At 34.6% G+C, this 21027-nt stretch overlaps 1 protein-coding gene across 1 annotated transcript in view; it reads right to left on the bottom strand.

Moving 5' to 3' along the window:
* LOC149539209 (DNA polymerase epsilon catalytic subunit A-like) overlaps positions 1-21027 on the bottom strand; it is a 106859-nt gene that overhangs the window by 20389 nt on the left and 65443 nt on the right. Inside the window, exons 25-45 of the mRNA XM_089800543.1 lie at positions 15663-15758; positions 15287-15487; positions 13551-13605; positions 13317-13459; positions 12784-13223; positions 10445-10595; positions 10147-10344; positions 9957-10031; positions 8489-8679; positions 6409-6601; positions 6246-6310; positions 5970-6102; positions 5737-5838; positions 5514-5597; positions 5164-5238; positions 4108-4167; positions 3718-3983; positions 3526-3574; positions 3227-3387; positions 3053-3119; positions 2536-2664 (exon numbers count right to left, since the gene is read on the bottom strand). Coding sequence (XP_089656669.1) covers positions 2536-2664; positions 3053-3119; positions 3227-3387; positions 3526-3574; positions 3718-3983; positions 4108-4167; positions 5164-5238; positions 5514-5597; positions 5737-5838; positions 5970-6102; positions 6246-6310; positions 6409-6601; positions 8489-8679; positions 9957-10031; positions 10147-10344; positions 10445-10595; positions 12784-13223; positions 13317-13459; positions 13551-13605; positions 15287-15487; positions 15663-15758 — 2934 coding nt within the window. The remainder of the gene's footprint in view (positions 1-2535; positions 2665-3052; positions 3120-3226; positions 3388-3525; positions 3575-3717; positions 3984-4107; positions 4168-5163; positions 5239-5513; positions 5598-5736; positions 5839-5969; positions 6103-6245; positions 6311-6408; positions 6602-8488; positions 8680-9956; positions 10032-10146; positions 10345-10444; positions 10596-12783; positions 13224-13316; positions 13460-13550; positions 13606-15286; positions 15488-15662; positions 15759-21027) is intronic.

The raw sequence follows: 21027 nt of genomic DNA, 5'->3' as shown, positions 1-21027 counted from the left end.
AGGATACAAGAAAACGGCCACTGATTAATGTGATTGCAGTTTCCCCCAAAGGGGCAATGTTTTTGAGGGCTATTGATTGTGAGGGGCAAGTGAAGGATTACAAATTCATTTCTAAAATTCTCATCAAGGCCATCGAGATGGTGGGTAGTGAGAATGTGGTACAGGTGGTCACAGACAATGCCAAAAATTGCAGGGGTGCGGGTGCTTTGGTTGAGAGTCTGTATGAGAATATTTTTTGGACCCCATGCACTGTTCACTCCCTTAACTTGATCATGCAGAGGATTGGCACTGAAGTAGATTGGGTGAAGAAAATATATGAAGAGGGGGAGGACATACAGATGTTTGTGACCAACCACCACATGTCACAATCCATTTTTAGAACATACTCCAAATTGGAGTTGCTGAAGGTAAATTAATTTTTTTAAATTACTAAGTTTCATGGTTTTGTAATTTAGTTAAAAATTAAAATTTATAATTATATTGTCAATTGACTTATTGTTAACTTGCTTAGATTGTTGAGACCCGTTTTGCATCTCATAAAATTGTTATGAGATGACTCCTCAAGGCAAAAGATGCATTGGGCCAAATGGTCATCAATAATCAATGGGGTGTATGGAAGATCTCAAATTCAGAAAGAGCACAAAGGATCAAAGATTTGATCTTGAGTGAGAGTTGGTGGGCTTGTGTGGCATATGTATTGGATTTCACCGAGCCCATCATGACTATGCTCCGTTTTGCTGATACAGATACACCTTGCTTGGGGGATGTGTATGATGGCATGGACACCATGGTTGAGAAGGTAAAACATTCTATACAAGCACATGAGAGTGACCCCACACAATGTGAAGCCTTATGCACACAAGTGCAAGCAATTATCCACTATCGCTGGAATAAGATGACTACCCCATTGCACCTCCTTGCATATGCCTTATCTCCTAGGTACTATAGTGAGGAGGTAGTTGGTATGTCGGGTAGAGTTGCACCATTTGCGGATGAGGAGGTTGCTAAGGGGTGCCACAAAGCTCTTACAAGACTCTTCCCATTAAAAGAAATGCATGAAAAAGTGATGGAAGAATTTGGGTTGTTTGCTTCGGGGTAAAGGCATTCTCCATTTGCACTAAAGGACCAAAATAGAATGGGAGCTACCACATGGTGGTACATGTATGGTCAACCTTTCAAGCATCTTCAACCTCTTGCAATCAAGGTCCCATCACAAGTTTTTTATTTTGTTTTGTAAATTTGTTTTAAACTTTTATGTTTACACTTGCATTTTAGAATTTAGTGTTTCACACATTCTTTAAAATTAATTTGCTTTTCATTTGTATGTTTTGTGACAACTATATAGGTTGCTAGTTCTTCTGCTGCTGAAAGGAATTGGAGTACATACTCCTTTATCCATTCAGTGAAGCGCAACCGGTTGGGCTCCAAGAAAGCTGAGGACTTGGTCTTTGTCCACACCAACTTGCATCTTTTGTCACATAAGAATGATCATTACAAGGAAGGGGCAACAAAGCTTTGGGATGTAGCCCCTGAGTGTGCAAATTTGGATGCAACACTTCATGATCTTATTATAGTTGGAGACGATGATGATGATAGCGTGGCATGTGGTGCATCTAGCATAAGTGGAACCATGCTTGGTTCAAATAATCTTTCAGCAGTTGGAGATGATTATGAGAATGTGGATTTTCTTGCGCATCCCTATGATTCAAAGCCAAACTCTAACTGATTGAATCTTTAGACTTCAATCATTAACTATGTTTTTATTTTGTTGGAATCTTGAACATGAACTATTTGAACTTATTGTTTAAAAATTAAGACTAAACGCTAATGTTGGACAATTTTTTATTTTTTTCTTTTTCTTTTTTAAATATATATATATACGTTTCCTCATGCATCCGCATCCAAAAAAAAAATCCACACATCCCGTACCCGCTTCCGGAATCCGATTCGGAATCGGTAACTTAGTGGCTAAACATACCGAATATTTGATATTTCTTGCATTTCTTTGCATATATATATATATATATATATATATATATATATATATATATATATATTTTAAATATATATATATATATATATATATATATATATATATGTATATATGTATATATATATATATATATATATGTATATATGTATATATATATATATATATATGTATATATGTATATATATATGTATATATGTATATATATATATATATATATATATATATATGTATGTATATATATATATATATGTATGTATATATATATATATATGTATGTATATATATGTATGTATATATATATATACATATATATATATACGTATATACGTTTCCTCATGCATCCACATCCAAAAAAAAATCCCCACATCCCGTATCCGCTTCCGAGATCCGCTTCGGAATCAGTAACTTAGTGGCTAAACATAATGAATAGCTATACAATGAAAACAGAATACTTTGAAATTTATATTTGAGCGCCCATCATTGATTTGTTAGCATTGGAAATTGTCCGTGAGAATCTGGAGGAAACAAACCAGTAGATTTACCTGGATAGCTTTGGGAAGATACTCAGCAATGTTCCAACTTGATACTATGTCTGGCTGACTCTCATTTTCTATGACTGAATCAGTTGATGTTCCTGCTGTGAGCTTTGCTTGAATTCCTCCATAATTGTACTGAGTAAAAAAAAGTAAACGAATCAGCACAAGATAAAGTTTAAATCCAACTAATTTATAACTTTAAAAATGAATATCAAATTTAGCATGCAAGTGTAATAAAAAAAAGTAAATGAATCAGCACAAGATAAAGTTTAAATGCAACTAATTTATAACTTTAAAAATGAACATCAAATTTAGCATGCAAGTGTAATATAAACTGCAACAGTTAAAGAAATATTGTTTCATGGGTCAAGAGGGAGTTTGACAATGCCAAGATATTAGAAAAGGCAATTTCCAAACAGCAGACAAGAATTTCTTCTTTTCATTGACAATCTATTGAAAAGAGAATGGAAACGCTTGTGGGTTGGCAGTGAACTATTCAAAAGTAGATAATAAATGTACATACCTGGTCCATGAACAAAAGTGAGTGCCAAAAACGCTGAGGTTCCATTTCAATCCATTCAAAAAGTTCTCTACACAGGAGATGCAATACTTTTGTCAGAACAGCAGGTCATCTGTGGTGGGCTCATTATTCCTCTATTCTGAAAATTAAAGAAACTTTGCCTACTAGAAAAATAACCTGCTTTGAAGTGTTTTCAGCAAGTATTCACAATATCCTTGAGCTCCAACTAAATCTCCTTTCCCTGTATCAACAATAATTCTGGAGAAATCTGCATAGATAATTGTTGCCCCAAGTTTACGGAATTCTGCTAGCAGCAATGCAAACACTTTCTGCATAACCTGCAAATAGAAAATCTATTATTTGAGCATGCTAAAAAAACTATCCAAGGTCTCAATTTATCAATAATCTGCCTGTCTCAGAACTTATTTTTCAAATAAATATAAGCATTCTGAAGTGATCAACTTTTTTGGATAGACCTTTTGCAGAACCCGATGAAGAGCTGGATCATGTAGCTTTGACTGTGGACTGCAAAAGGATACAGACAATTTTATCAGCGCCTTAAAATGTCTAATCATATTGTTGGTGATCGAGAGATTAAAAAGAAAAAAAAAATTATTATTAATAATAAAAGCAGTATTTGTTGTATACTGCATTCAATCAAAAGACACCTGCAAAGCCAGCGGTACAGATGCTGCAATAAAGCATCTGCAAAAATATTTCCAGAGGAAACTGCATCGGCTACACATCCCTGAACCATTTGCTTCAAAACACGAAAAGCAGGTGCGCATAAAGTTGCTTCATCCCAACTTAGTGTCTCATTACCAAGTTGCCCCCCACCTCCATTCCCATCTAGCTCAAAGCCCAACAATGCTCCTCCTTCCATTTCATTCACTTGGCTGCTCTTCAATAAAGCATTCACTGCAAGATGATGAATCTGTAAAATAATAAATGTAAAGTTATACCTATGCCATTCGATTTCTAAAATACAATAAAGCTGGCATTTGTGCTAGCATACACTTAATAAAAAGGGCAGGATAAATGTATGAGAAGCAAGACACCTTCAATTCAACTGAGACTGTCCTATATGCTCCTGGATAAATAAGAACAGGCTGTTGCACCTGTATCATTCAGAGTTGCACATCATCAATGGAATTCCAAACAAATACCCTATAAAAGTAAGTTCAGTCCCAATTGCAACTTGCTCCAAGTTCACTGAAATTGCATATACAAGAATGCAAAAACTAGAAAATATGATTATTGCATTTACAAGAGCACAGAAATTGAACAAACTTAACATATCAACTTTTAAGAGCAATTACCATGCTTAATATCATGTAAAGCTATAAGTCTTGAAGCATTAAAGAGTTGTTATTCATTATTAATCAAGCCAAAACATATGTAAGACCCTCTATATAAATAGTTGAAAAAGCCAGGCAACGTGAATATGTTTATTAGAAAGCATGGTTAATCTAAGTATAGGAAACCGGCTAACTGAATTGAACATTGTAAGGAATATTTTAAAGGTTAAGTGGCTAGATTAATCTGTTTATTTATGCTAGAAAGGTGTCAATTTAAAATCTAGAAGAGCAAATTAAAAAGAGCAGTTATTTTCAAAATAGGGAGCTGAACAAGGAAACTGAAGTGAAGATCCATTACCTGAATTAATTTAGTAATATTAGTAATAGGTTATAATATTCCAATTAAATAGCCACAATGTTAAACCATTCAAAAAAACTATATTTCAAAGAACACTCCTGGCATTCAGTTTCCCTAAGACCTGTAGATAAACTACAGTGATAGAAAGGACTAATTGTCACAATGAAATGAAGTGCAACGAGACAAAACCATAAAATATATACAGGTAAACAAAGAGCGTAGAGGGAAGCTTTCTAAAGGAAATGATTTGAACTCCAAATAGAAATATTGTGAGGTAGTGAAATATGGCATGAGAAATCATTAAATGTGCAGGCTTGTTGATAGGTATTAATATTTATCTGAACACTTTTCTAATATCTGGAAGTTTTACCAACAATATATAGATTTAAATTTAACAGAAATAACAAAACAAATAAGCAAAAGCTATCATCTCAATCTAAAAGGTTATCTTGGCTTACTTCATCTGCAAAGCTTGGTTCTTCTTCTGCAATGCCTCCCAGATCTGGAACTCCATCATCAGATATCCAAAGCACCTAAGTATTTCCAGAAATAGAAAACAAGAGATCATTTATGTTTATCCAATTTACCCTAAATCAACAATAGGAATTTTTTATTATTTGAAACAGATATTGAAACCTTCTATAAATAATGCATGGGCACCTTGATCGTATATCTAAATATTTTTTAGCAACTAAATTAACTTGAATCAAATCAAGGCAATGTTCAATATTCTCCACAAACTAATTATGCACAATGTTGAAGAAAATTACATTTTCAATTTGAAAAAGCCAGTTGCCACAAAACTTACATGCTGATGATCATGTAAGGCCCGGGAATAAAAGACATCAGCAGTAAACATTAACCAATCAAGATTAAAGTTTCCCATTGGTACCTGCATGAAAAAAGTGATTGTAACAAAAAAGTATTGTTAAGTTATACTAAAATCAATTGTATCTTGCTTGGGATATACATATAATTTATAAATAGCATCCCACAAAAATGCCTAAGCCTAAAATTGAGCCCGGTCCTACATGAGCATATCGAGCAAGAGCAATTCTTTCATTCAACCACTGGGACGATGCAGCACAGCGTTGCATCCCTGTCCTTGCTGCCATTGTCTGCCATCCAAGGGCCTGATGCAAGCATACAAAGACAGTAAGAAAGAGGACCAAGATCCCTTCTTGCAACCTGTCTAACAAAGAAACTGATAAACTATGCAGTAACTAAAAATATATTAGAAGTTGTAGAAATTGAAAATAAACACCTGGTATTGGCTATCTCGAGCATTGCATGGAACGTTCACACATGGAAATTCAGTTATAACAGGAATAGTTGTACTCAATAATTCCATACTGGGGCATTCAATGACACTAAGTGTTGGACCACGATGTTGATCTCTGATGTAATAGAACAAAAGCATTTTGCTTCAAATACTTGTTATTTTCAGAAAGAGTATAAAGGCATTTGAAGACTAAATTTCAATAATACACAAAATTATAACAAGAAAGAGCCACATAGGTTGCATGGTAAAACAAAGGACCTGTAGTCATTTAATATTCTTTGTAGTAGTTTTCCTGCATCTGCAGTAGTCCCTACATACTCCACCTTAACACAAAACATATTTGCACCAAACCAAGAATCAGAATCCGCAAATATTCTAAAAAGTCCATATACTTTAAAAATAAGCTGGTCGAAATGATCACCTTGAAGATACTAGGAATGGAATCAAAACTGTTATCTCCCTTTGACATTCCATTGTTACGTAAACCATCACGGAATTGCTTTTCAAGTTGTCCAGAGGAGAGCTCCCTATTCTGGAAAGGGTTCACAACCACAACAGACACCGTGCTTGATGCAGGAGTGTATAGAGCATATATGCCTCTTCCTTCAGATGTGCTACAAGTGACAAAAAACCCATTTAGGGAACCAGTTTGAAAAATGTAACTGAGCCAAAGAGTGCAATTTAATTTAGATTAATTACAAAAGAAATAACCTTTTCAGAATATGACTGTCTAAATAATCTGGAAAGCCTACAATTTTAGTTTATAACCAAATCTGAAAGAAGGAAATTTCATTTTCAACTAAGATATCAAATTCTTCCTTGGAAGCCCAGGGTCCCGATCCGGTCCAGCCCAAATATGGATCTGGACTTGGTCCAGCTAAAATTCATCTAGGGTTCAATATTTTGACTTTGCGTCCACAGTGAAGGACACAGCGAGAATTTAGACATATTTGGAGCAAATTTTGCTGAGCAGCAGAACCCAAGCAGAACTTGACCAGTTTTAGACAATTGTTTTATTTCTTTGTTCTTTTCTGGTCTATTTTGGTCAACTCAACCCTCCAACCCTAAAACAGACCCTTAAAAAGCAAAAAGTTGTAACATATCTCATTCTTACATTTGTGACTGAAAAAGAAAACCTCTTGCCTCCATTACTGAACTTCTTGTTCACTTGCCATTGCTGCATGCTTTAAGCCGGTTTGTGTGTTTTCCTACATGGTTTAAATGTTGAAAACTCCTCAAAGACATTGAAAAGGAAGATTTCAACAAAAGAGGTAGGTTTTTGTTGATTTTGTTTGTTTTTTAAATTTTTCTTTGCATTTTTTATTACATGAAATGAACTCTCTAATTTTATTTTATTTTTCCATTTTGGTTTGAGGCTTTGCAAGTTGTTTATAGATTCAAAGAATGGAAAGCCCTTCTAGCACTGGGAATTCCCAATTCAAAACAAACCAAAGCTTTCCACTAAATATGTGGAAATTGATTCAGCGACTACCAGGTGGAGAAGGTTTCCTTTGGATTTGCAGTCATTGCAAAGAGGAATATAAAAGATCCTATAGTAAAGAAAAAAAAATTGTGCCTTATACCTCAGAAAGGCAAAAATGAAAACACACAGATAGATGCAAAAATATAAATTTAGAGTCATTTTCATTCACAGTAATTCTGAAGAAATTCATCTTAATGCATCTCATGTCAATTCTCTAATTCCATTTTACCATAATGTTGTGCTCTTATTGATGATGATTGGCTTTAAAGTTCATGTTTGTGTATTTTAAATGCTTAGATTTCATATTTGACTTTTAACTATTGTATTGAAAATACATAAAAAATTTCCTACATTTTGAATCTTTCTTATTTTCAAGCTTCCATTCCATGTTGTCTACAAAATAAAGCTTCCCACCGAGCAATCCCTGAAACACATCCATACATTACTTGTTGTCCCTACCTCATAGGCACTATAAAACTTAAAAGATAGCCAATTACTTTTGTATAATCGAGACGAGTTTCCAAGACAGGGGGAAAATGGGCCTCATTTTCAAAACGACAGGGGGACAGCAAGGGGGCAGCAGCAAGGGGAGGACGAGGCAGGGAAGGGTGTTGTATAGTATACATATAGAAATGGAAATGCTTGTTATGAAATGATGTTTCAGTAGGACATACCAAATTCCAATATGAACTAAAACCATTGAGCATTCAACATAGTAACATTCAAATATCAAAATTCAAATAGAAATCCAAGTCTTTATGCGCTATTTATTTTATTTAACATTTTCTTTATTAACACATGCGCCATTTCACTCCCATGCGACCACTTTAGGTATGTCTCACAGCATAATAAGCAGCGCCCTATATGTCCCAAACTTGCAGTATTTAAAGATAATCCACAAATTAAAAAATGTAAACTATTTTATCAGCCAATTAGAAAACAGTCACCAAAATATCTCAGTATAAGCTGACTATAGGCTTGATTCAAATCTATTATTTATTATGAATGGACAACATACCTTTGATATAGGTAAAAGAAAGCAACTTGATCCTGCATATAATGGCATTCCGTGGTGGTCTTCATGTGCAATTCACTCAAATTCCAACCATCTCTTGGATTGCGATTGCTAGCATTGCCATCCACTTTACAAACACAGCCAAGCTGGATAAGTGTACTAAAATCTAAGGGCATCTTAGTCTCATACACTCCCTGGTCAAAAAAGAATGAAAAGTTAATTGATGAAAGGAGCAAAGCCCAAAAAAAAAGCTTACCAATTTACATAAGCACATATGAGTTTTAATAGAATAGATCAATGCTTATAAAGTGCAATGGACTATAGACTCAAGGATATATTTGCCACTACTACTACATGACTGCATTCTCAAATAGCAATAACACAGTGAAATATCTTTAGCGACTGTTGTTCAGTCCAATCCTTACAATGGATCATAAAAATGGCATAAAGCTGAAGAGGTTGTAGCATCCTGTTATACAAAAAAATAATCTGGCACAAGCACAATTAAATGTGGAACAAACTATATGGTCAGAGGTATTAGAATACACAATCAGCTGCACAGATGAGAACACACAGATAGATGCAAAAATTTATATTAACTGTTTAACCTAGACATTTTTCATTGCTTTCAGTTCGTGTCAAACTAATATCATCTCAGGAGGTTGAGAAGCTGAATTTTGGGGCGTACTGGATATAGCTCTTGCATGTCTAGAGATTGTCAAATATAAATGGTCATTATTCATCAGGCTGTCTTCTGTTCACAATAGGATTGTGGTCATGTAACACATAAGATTGCCATCAACTCCTTTAGCCTGAAAGGCTACTTATCTTCAATATCCCTTCACCTGACTTTCCTAAAATCAAATTATTTTTCGTCATGTGACTGTTAAGTTTATAACCTGATAATCACCAGGTCTGAAAGTGCAGACTGCACTTGATCTTCTAAATTCTAAGTATCTACGTATGGCTTTATGTATATGCTCCTATCTTCCTCTTCTAGGTGGTGACTTTCCAGATTTATTTTATATTAAACATGAATCTAACACAATGTGTTAGTCATTAATTAATGTTGAATTATCTTGCATATCACTGGTCTTCATGAGGAGTCATACAAGCCAACTTAACAAAGAGACATGCCTTTTGAGGGTCACGTCTTCTAGTTTAGATATTTAGAGGGATAGTGATGCAGTTTTGGACACACAAACACAATTCAGTCTGCTCCTCCAAGCATCAATATCCAGCGATTATATTGCAGAGATACTACCATTTAATATCAGATCAAAGGTTGATTATTCCTTCTTGCATCGGCATTAGAGAAGTTCAGTGTTCACTACAAATAAAGGATAGTTTATAAGTCTGATCAAAGATCATAGAATTAGCAGAAACTTTACAGTGACTTCTTCTATTAACCATGTTGCAACTGATCCTTATATAGGAAAGACGGGGATTTACTGAAAAGTATGAATATTACCTCCACCTCAGGATCTGCCAGATGAGCAGCGAGCTTTCTTCCTGCAGCTTTGAATTGTTCTTCATCAACCACCACCTAAACATGGCATTTTGAGAAGAGTGAATGACAGAGTTCAGAAAATAAATTTCAATCTGATGTATATCACAAAGGCTGTACGTTTTTCATGAATGTAAATTGATGTAAGACACACCTCAATCAGGTTGAAGCTTGTCCGTCCATGAGGCAGAATCCGTGTAACACGCTTTCCAGGAAATTCTTCTGTTATAGGTGCTTTGGTGTTTATATAGAACACTCGAGGAGCTTTAATAGGAATTTTAAACAAGTTTCCTCCTGCCAAGACCCATGCAAAGAACTCCCCAGGCTTTTGACTTGCAAAAAGCTGCAAAATCTGCTCCATCATCAAAAGTTGTCAGATGAAAGTGCAAAAGTATTTAAGAACCAGCCTTCTGATTATGAAATCAAATATCTAGAATGGAATTTTTTGTTACCTGCCAATGAGAATGAGTAAGTGCTGCTTCACGGCTTCTAAAGAATGCGCCAACTCCCCCTCTTGTCCTTTCTATTATATTACCCCTTGAAGTAGGAAGCTTGTCAAACGTCCCTATCATATTATCTGTGTCTCTTAAAGAGTCATCTACCCTGCACAAGCAGGGAGAAAAAGGATTGATATGAGAAAATTTAAATCCTATCAAACATACCATATTAAAAGAGATAGCATGACTACCTACTGATCAGCATATTTTTTATAATGCTTCGGTACTCCAAATCCTAATTTAAGTGTCCAAACATTAATCTGCTTACACTATATATATCATAAATTTGAAACCACAATATAAATGACTTTGACCTATAAGAGTAACAAATGCATGTATAAGTGTTTTCAGGTTATAAAATATGCATCAACCAGACCAACCACATTCATATATTTTGCTCATTTAGTAACTAAACTAAATTTAGGAATCACATACTTTTGAGGGGATTTTTAATGTTTGAACTTTTTTGGCTCATCTATTAGTGATATTGTATTAAGACTCAATTAAAAGGATTCCAATCAACCGTATAACAACAATTCAGTGAGAAACATCACAACCTACAAACAACAAAAGCTTCAATATTTTTTGAGCGTTTTCAACTAAAGATCTCATGCCATTAAAGGATGATACAAACATCTCCTGCATAATTGAGAGGCCATACAGTGACATCTAAGAGCCCTAGGGATGAAAGAGATGCAGAGTCTAATATCATGTGACAAAACCTTATATATACTGAACGGCATGAAGGAATTCCTACCACATGTTTCTAGATGGAATTTCAAGTTATGATTTAACAGCACTATTAACCTTTGACCAATTAAGATGAATCTTGGATTCAAAGTAAAAAAATTGAATGCAATTTTTATGCAGAAATAAGTAAATCAGTTGTTTAGGTGCCACGCACACAGCCCAGTCATAAGAGCAGATGTCAAATCAAATAAGCTGTCACTTTAATGCTTTGCTTCAGGAAACTGGTTGTCCATGTTTGAAATCAATGTATACCTATAATTTTGTCAAAATACTATATTTGTATCCATTCTTCTCTTTAATGCATCCAACTCCATCCTAGATAGCTAATGAAATATTGGTGCTCGTTTTGATGTAAATATTCAGAAATATGATAGTAGAACACTGCTCTACATTTTTTAATTCTTTGATCTAATGAATCAGGATTTTCAGAAAGAAACTAAAATAATAAGCCGTGCAGCACAAAACAGCAAGGCGAAAAGAATGTGGATTTCATTCAAGAACAATCAAAAACAATCTAGCAAGCATGAGCAACTATTAGTTTGGCCTTATCATCTGCAACTGCGAAACAATCACTAGGCTGCTTACAATATCATATGGAGTGCTCACCAGAAGAAGAAAGTGTACACAGTAAACATTTCTCACATGGTATCCACTGTGTAGTATCTGATTAAGATGATACATGTACTAAAAGTGCAAGACCAAATCTCTGAGAAAAGCCCCATAGAAGATAGACAATATATCACTTTTGGCCACACTTCACATTATAAAACACCAACAAGACCAACTATCCCATCCTTCTGGCCTCAAATTCTACCCATAGTAGAATGGTCATTGTGAAATATAAAAAACATATTTGGAAGCAAATTCCTGGCATGAAATGATTCGATAATAAACAATCTTTTCTTTAGTAGTTTGTAGCTCATAGCTCGTATTAGCACAAAAAAGCCTTGAATTTCAGGGGCATTGACACCCTCTAGTACATTCTAAGAGGATATGAATATGTTCTACCACAAACTTGCACTGTATGTTGATATGCTTAGGATTATCATATGGGTGAACTTCGTCATCCCTAGTATATTTGCTAGGCCTACTTTCCCAAAGAGTGTTGTGATTAGAGTTATAGAATTCAATTTTATTCAGACTAGGCTTAAAATTGATGACAATGTTAATGCAAGTGAAGCAACTGCCGCTATAGTGTGTGTAGCGCTCTAGATGTTATATTATACCTTAGGGTTTTTGGTGCAGTGGCGGCTTGTGTCTTACCAAGGCCCTTAAGTTTCTATAACAAATATTCATTCAAAAGTTTGGCTTAATGCCTTTTGTATTTGTTTGCTTTAGTATGAGTAGCTCCCTATAGAACCTACAATTGTCACAAAGTTAATTAAAGTATAAGAGTTGTAATGATATTCAAGAATTTTGTTATGTTAAGGAGCGTGTTAATTTATAAGCTATTATTTATATAGAAATAAGAGTCAATGAAAGCTTCCATAAAACTCAAATCAATAAACCAAAGATATACTCAAGCTTGTTTTAAGTTTTTATACCTTAGCTTTTTTCGCTTCTCAAGGGTTTCTTTCCATTTCCGCTTCTTCTGGTCAAGCCAGCCTTGGTAATCAACATTCTTGTCAATGGATTCATGCCTCTGATCACTTTCATTCACATCTGACAGCACCTTACGATGCTTCTGAATGTTTTCAGGCTCTTGACTGCAATTCTTATTCCTGGATGAACCTTTTTTGCTTTCAAAGTTACGAACTATAGGCCTAGGACCGAACTGAGGCATATTCTCTTTATTGGCCATATCCTCTAAATCTCCAACCAACTCAATATCCTTAAAATGGTTGGACGTGGGAGTCTGATTAAGTGATTTGTTCTTTAAGCCAAACATATCTCGAATATTTCGTTGGCGAAATTTGTCATCCTTATCACGGACTTTCTTATGTAGCCAGTCCGGATGTGCTACCCTTGGGACAGGATTAGCAATCTGTTCAGCATATAACAGTGAGAACAGATATTCAGGCCAAAAATAATTAAAATGTAGAAATGTATATAATGTTTTCTAAAAGATTACAATGACCTTTTGCATGGCAGCAGGAATTGTAATAATTTTCTGGATAGCAGAGCTCAGGCGTTGCCGGTAATATGACCAGTCAACGATAGACCTAATAGCTACATCACATGATGTTTTGCACCATTTCCTTATGTATACTTTCCTTATTTCTGCAAACAAACAACAAAAATCATCTTCATGATCATGGCGATAATGTTCAAGAGAGGAAAAATGCATAGAAAAATCCTAATGAGAGAATACCCGGTTCTGTTTCAAAAATTGCAACAGGTATAGCACGCTCACTCACAGGAGCACCCTGTGGAAGATAATAGACAATATTAAGAACTATTGAAATCAAGTTGTTTTCTTCTTATAAGACAATTGTAACATACATATCATAACTGATCCAAACATATTTGGTATTTCTTTGCAAATAAGCAGTCCACTGATTTAAACACTGAAGAAATCCTCATGACACCAACTACACATTGATAACTATAGTTCAACACTGACTTGAAACCTTGACCACCAACAGAAAACCAAGATATATGCCAAATATATATATTAACAGGTTGCACTACCAAACAAGCAATGTAATGCTTACATTAATCAGAGATATGACCACCCATGAAAACATACAAGATGTGGCTTATGAATTTAAACATGGCCAAAAGAACTGAAATTATAAAGCACATATCAACTCTTTAATGGAAGGCTATCAAATGCCATCTTGATTCAGAATTCATAGATAATTGGTATAATATGCCCACTGCATAAGACCAAGTTCATGAAAATTTTGAAATTTGACTCCTTTGAGTTGATTTTAACAATAGAAAGCACAAAACATGCTAATCAAATTCCAAAAACTTGTGACAGTACAAAAGAAATTTTTAAAAGTAGACTTTGCTAGATAATTTATCAATTTAAACTTAGACGAGACAAGCTGGTTCCCAGGCACCGTGAAGCTAATAGATCATTTTTATAGTGGGGACTACCTTAACAAGAATTTTCACAAAGAACAAAGGCAGAGAAGGTAAACGGGTACAAATCCTTGAGGAGCAAATGAAGAAACAAACCAAGATGCAAGCCGATGGTGACTTCAGTTCACATGCACAAGATTGGATGCAGAAAGAAACTAAGACATCTTGAACGGCAATTGACCAATGTCTATGGAGAGTTCAAAATGAGAACTGTCTAAGAAAAAGAAAACAAGAACTATAAGGAATCAACAGTGAAAATGAAGAAATCAACTACATATCACAAGTATGAGGATGGTTTCATAGTAGATCTACGCAAAGTAGATGAGGAAGAAAACTGCATACTGTTGCATCTTTTCCAAATGTGTTATACACAAAAAGAATAAGAAATGAATAGAAAAAGTGTCAATGTTATTGCATGTAGATAGAACTCCCATAATGCTCGACCAACAGAAGATGAATAACCAGATGAAATAAAGTGGAGAGGGAGGAGCATTGTGCTCTCATGCCAAAGGAAGTAGGCTGGGGAGGGGGAAGTTGAGGAAAAACTCCTTAAGAAATTCATGATCATGTTAGAGCTCAGACAACAGGATATAAGTTTATAACACAACCTTCAGGTGAAGAGACCAAGGGTGAGAAGAATGTGGTGTAAGCAACAGCAAACAATTAAACCTTCAGCTCAACAAAGGACTTAACTGACTGGAGACAACAAGAGGGGGAGTCTAAGGTGTGTGCAACAACATAATGCATGTGTGCTCATATATATACTTTGATAATGAAAGACAATATGAACTATAGTAAAATGTCTGGTCGGATACTCAGCAGTACCTTTAAATGTTCTATATATACTCAGTAGCTAATCTATATTCTGCAGAAATTAAATATTCAAATAATAAGTGACCTACATAGAAATATAGATTATCCAAAATGTTATTTAAGAAATACTTTGACATAGAGCTTTGATCAAATCGTGAAACAACCATAAATTGCTAGGGTTAAAAGCATTGAAATCCAGAAGACCTGTGGATCTCGTGCAACTATGTATCGACACATAAGCCCTTTATCTTTAACCATTGCATCTCCAAGAAAATCAGCAAGCCTTCTTGCAGTAGTAACAGCGCATGACTTCTGCTCACCGTAGTCCAACAGTGATTTGCTCATGGTACTTGACTCAGATATAAAATCCAGCAACTCACCATCTGAAACATCAACTCCTTGGTTCTGGACCAAAAGAAGCACATCTAAAGTGAGAAACTAGATTTTTGATATGGCCATATTGAATATTTTATTTTGTGCTCAGAATTAAAAATGGGCATTTACATATCTATATCAAAATATTAGAAGTTGGTAAACAAAGAGCCCTTTATTGAATGCTATATTTTTATGTTTATCTTACATCAAGAAGGTCAAGCCACCGGTCTGCCACAGAAGCTACTGCTGAATAACATTCCTCTAAGGTTGTTCCATGAAGAAATTTATCAAACACTTCAGCCTGTTTAAATTGGCCACAAAATAGCATCAGAAAAGAATAAGATAAATTTCCTTTCATAGTAAATTTGTTTTTGAAAATAGTTTCTAGGAATGTCAAAAAAAAATTAACTACTTCAAGGAAAAAACGCATCCATGTGACTCTTGAGAAAAGAGTTGGAGTTTATCATTAAGCACATGTTAATATGCACAGCACATAAAATCGCTAGTCGTCATGAATAATAGGAAGTCTGATGCAAGCCTGCTTCTGTAAGCAGTAAAGCTCAGCACACCATCCATAATAGAAATGTAGCACTATGATTATTGATGAAGGAGATATGGAAAAGCTGAAGAAGTTAAACTAACAATATAACACTTGACAAATACTCCAAAACAATGGTAGATGTTTCAAACTTTTGTCTGTTGCCAACAATAGAATGTAGCCTGACAAAAAACATCAGTGTACCCCAATTATGCACCCAATTCCCCCATCATAGACATCTGGATGGCCCATCCTTGCACCTGTTTCTTTGTGGGGGTGGGATTACCCCTGGAACATCACCCTGAGATTGGGGACATTTCCTGAGAAGCACCCCTTAGGGCCTTTGGGGAGAGGGCATGTTGTCACTAACTTTTGCAAGGATGTAAGGACATCCGAGTGATATCACGATATCCTCTGCCCCTATCAACCACAGTTCCTCAGAAAACACGTAAAACAAGAAGAAAAAGATTTTTCATTATTGAATAAAAAATTTTAATTAACCTCCCAAATTTAAATATTTTTATCTTGATAAGTAGGAGATATTGTCCACAGCAAGTCAAATTGTCATATTGCTTTCAGGATTCAACTGCGTAGTTTAAGTCAAACTCATTGACCCATGTTTCTTATTTCAAATAAGCCTAGCCCACATTCATTTTCATCATTTGTCTTTTGCATTATAACAGTTTACATTTGAAATCAAGGAGAATTATTACATGTTTGGTTTGTGTTGTGACAACAACAATTTGCTCCTAATTCAAATCTTGGCTTATTTGATTCCATTTATTATTTTAATATATGTTCCCATTTTGTCTTTAAAATCCCTGGGGTCCAAGACTAATTTGATCCCAATCCAACTACACTGCAGGCACAGATAGAAAATGGCCATTGGGCTTCATATTTGATCAGGTACACCTATGGCAAAACAACATAGAATTCATGAATTTTTTATTTATTTTTAAAATTTTCATCGATATTGGTTATGAACCCCAATATGGTACCATAGTTGAATAAGATCTCATCTATATTATGGCTAGCGGCATTGCTACAAATCTGCAGGTGTCAATAATAGATTTCCTTGAGACTGGATTGTAACAAATGTGAATGTTGGTTCTTACTAGTGGCATATTTAAGATGTGAGCACCTTTTTTTCCTTTTTCTTTGCATTCTAATTTTTGTTTTTGGCAGCTTTTTAAGGTTCGGATGTTCTAAAGAAACATTCGTCTCTCAACACCTCGCCCCTCTCAAACACCAGATCTAAAGATATCCCCAGTTATTGTTTTTCAAAATATCCTTAGTTGGAGAGCCATCACCCCAAGTCCCAGCAAAGTATGCTTCTTCAAGGAAAATATTGATGGCATATTGCTTACAATAGGTGAAGAATGTAATGAAGAAATCTTAACTTCAGTAAAGAAGCTTGGGAGTACTATTTAGAGACCTTCAAAGTCTAACATGGATGCTCAATCAGAATTTTGAAGTCAACGGAGGGTTGCCCAATAAAAAATTTGAAGAACAAAGAGTTGTTTCCCAGTAATGCACATGTTAGGTCAGAAGGAAGGATTGCAAGATCTCTCTTGTCAGCCCATGCATTAGCTAGAATCCAAAATCATGACAATGTTTCCAATTCAAGAGAAGGTGAAGCATTGGATTACAAAAATCTTATCATCTTCTTTCAATCATTTCTTAAAAAATTGAATTCACGGAATCATATTGTGAGAAAGGGAAGGTATTTTTCACAACCAGTTAATGGTTGTGTAGCCTCTCTACATCATAAGGGGAGCACGTTAGGGTAGATTTTCTTTTCTACATTTATGTGATTTGTACATGCTATTTCCTCTTCTCTGAGGCTGTAAGCATGCACTTTTATGTAGAATATGTTGCTCTCAAGACATGGTGCAGATATTTTGGCGTTATTCTATAATTCAATTGTTCTATATTTATGCCTCAGCACAGTTTAAGGGTTAATATATTTAAACACTGTATGTCATTTACACTCTACCGTAATACGAAATGCAATTAACCATTTTGTAAAATCCATTATCTTAACTACTTTATCCAAGGTAATGAAAACTAATAGGAAGTAAAATGACTTGAAGGGTTCATTATTGAACATGAACACCAAATTATATTTTTACTTTGACTAAGTCAACCTTTAAATTAGTGCCTTTACATTTTAAGGGTTAAAATATTTAAACACTTAGGTTATTCACATTGTATCATATTCCAAAATGGAAATAGCCATTTGATACAAATATGTAATCTTAATAGCTTTAGACTACAAGGTAATGAAAACTAGTAGGAATTAAAATTAATATATGTTAACAATTCTGGTACAAGTGTTGGGAATGGCATTATGGCATCTTTTCCTTGTGCATGAAATTTGAATACAAGCTCAGCTGTTTATTATTTTTACGTGTGTGTTCAAACTTCTGAACTATAAAAGATATATTTAAAATTTACATATCTCATATTTAACTTGCAAAAAGGAAAATGCTCATAATTCACAACTCAATCATTTGTTAAATCAGAATGTCCTCACAGAATGAAAATTTAAAATTGCAACTAAGAATTAGTATTCTTTGTATTGTTCTTCATAAGAAGCATCAAAGTCAACATTTGGTCCAATTTCATTTGAACCATTATCAATTGGAGTGTCATTACCACTAGCTATGTCATTTGCAGAAGCTGCCTGATCCATAGAGACTCTGCAGAACCATAGCTCTAGCCTAAGTTACCGGTTTTGGTAAGAGTGTGGGTGCCGATATGGATACTAAGCATTGCATTTTTTTTCCTTGGATATGGGTATGGGATCAATTATATTACACATATATGTTCAAGATTTATAAATTATAAAATATGAAAATAAAAATAGTCAATTGCCAATGAATAGAATATTTAAAATACCTCATTTTCATAATTTGCAAAATGAAATTACTCAAAAATTCATAATTCAAACATTTGTCAACTAAGTTGCCGGGTTTGATTCTGGTTCAAAGTCGGGTTCGAGATTCAGGTTTGAAATATGTGTGTGCATGCAGCAGAAAATAAGTTCATCACTCTGACATATTCTCTCGCAAAGAAAATGAATCAAATTAACCCCCACCACCAAAAAGTTGTTCAATCATTGTTGTATATTGCCAAAGAGGTGAAAATGATTCAAATTCAATTGAGCTCTCTATATTTGGAGGGATTGAACTAGTACTACCAATTATTCTATAAGAACCTAAAACAAAAGCATAAAAAATTAACGACCCTACACATTTTAAAAATTTACAAAATCAATATTTTAAGCCCTTGTCATGCATGAAAAGTCCAAAAAGTATTCAAAACTTATCCAAAAAAATTAAAAAGAACTTGAGAAAAAAAAATTAATTATTCAAAACACGAAAAAAACAGGACTTATTCACCTTTCATTGTTAAATCTCCTTCATGCAACAGTTTCTCCTCTATTGATGTAGATTTAACTCTCCCATGACCCCCGCCTTTGAAACAAATATGAATCCACCATCAAAACCCAACAAAGGAAGCTCGAAGGTTAAAAATACAATTATGGAATTTTGTATTTGTCAAATGAGGTGAAAGCTTTTCATGTCCTCACTTTAGGATGACCAAAGCCAAGTGTAAACCCAAGTGTACAAAGTTCTCCATAGAAGGGCCCATAATTTGAGCTTCTTGAGTGATACCATGTGTGTACCCGAGGACATACCTGCCAAACCAAGATTCATTTCATACTCGTATAGGAAGAGGATGGGTTCAATAGAACCCAATAATACGGAAATTAAATTATATGGTTTAATAGTTTTATCATCCTTAATCAAGTGCTTTAGCCCCACTCTAGTATGTATGTGTTCCCCCATTGATTTCACATTCTCCTAGCACTTACTAGACCTTCAAATTAACATTATGAGTCCCATATTGACTCAACTTGTTCAAAAATCGAGGTAAGTGTGCTCCTCTATTTTTCCTCCGATCAAATAATTCATTCCCTCTATCCACTTATTTTTGGCTTTCGTGATATGCTCCAACCCCAAAATGAGTTGTCTTTTCTTTTCCCACACTTATTGTAACTAATATTCTAATAAAATCTGAGTTTGTCTTGCCTTGGACAGATCACCAAAGCCGACATGTCTTGAGGGTTTTGGGCCCAAATTCTACTGGATCTCAATATCAAGGTCTTCGTTTGAGATTATCAATTATGGTCAGCTTTGATCACTATCAAAATTTGAAGCATTCGCAAACAATCAAGCAAAATTGAAGTATTCAATTAAGCATCCAAGTCTTCAATCCTTCTTGTTCATCAAACATTGTGGCAAACTACACCATCCATCATTGAAGGCATTGGTTTCATTCCCTATCAAGTTTTTGTGAAGATCAAGTTGTTGCATCAACACTTGTGATCACATCCAAAGAAGTGTAGCATCATCAAGGCATGAGGTAATTCAGATCTGGCTTTTATTTCATCTTTCCTTATGCAATTTCAATTCACTTTCAAGGTTGATTCCTAAACTAGAACCCCTTTTTCAATCTTCTTCCCCTGTCTTTTTGTATGCAAGAACAAGTTAAGAAGCCACCAAATCATTTCTAGGTAGTGCAAGAATAGTTGCAGATTCCATGAGAAAGTTTCAGCCTATCCCTGCCACTTTTGTTCTAAAATTTGGCGGGAAATTGATTTGAAACCTCCAAATCTTAGATTGGTAGTTGAAGCTCATTTTGGCATTCCAATAGTCAGAAATTGGATCTAAAAGCTCATTTTTCTACTTCAATCCCAAGTGCATTCAAATCCTCCTCCATCTTCTTTTACATCAGTTTTGCCAATTGATTTTGATCAGATATGTGCTAATTTAGGCTTTTACATATCAATATCATCTCTTTCTTTCTCAAATCATAACAAAAGGAATCAAAACTCTTCAAGGTAGTAAAATTGCATTACCATCCTTCTCGTCAAGTGGTGCTAATCGTATTTGTCTTGAGGTGGTTTTGCATTATAATGTATAATATGAATTGGAGAAAATAGCTCTTTACATTCACCATTTTG

The sequence above is a fragment of the Cupressus sempervirens genome, chromosome 9 (genome assembly GCF_028749045.1).
Source record: "Cupressus sempervirens isolate cs-2001-9-10 chromosome 9, ASM2874904v1, whole genome shotgun sequence".
Lineage (NCBI taxonomy): Eukaryota > Viridiplantae > Streptophyta > Pinopsida > Cupressales > Cupressaceae > Cupressus > Cupressus sempervirens.
This window is presented reverse-complemented; position numbering and strand designations above follow the sequence as displayed.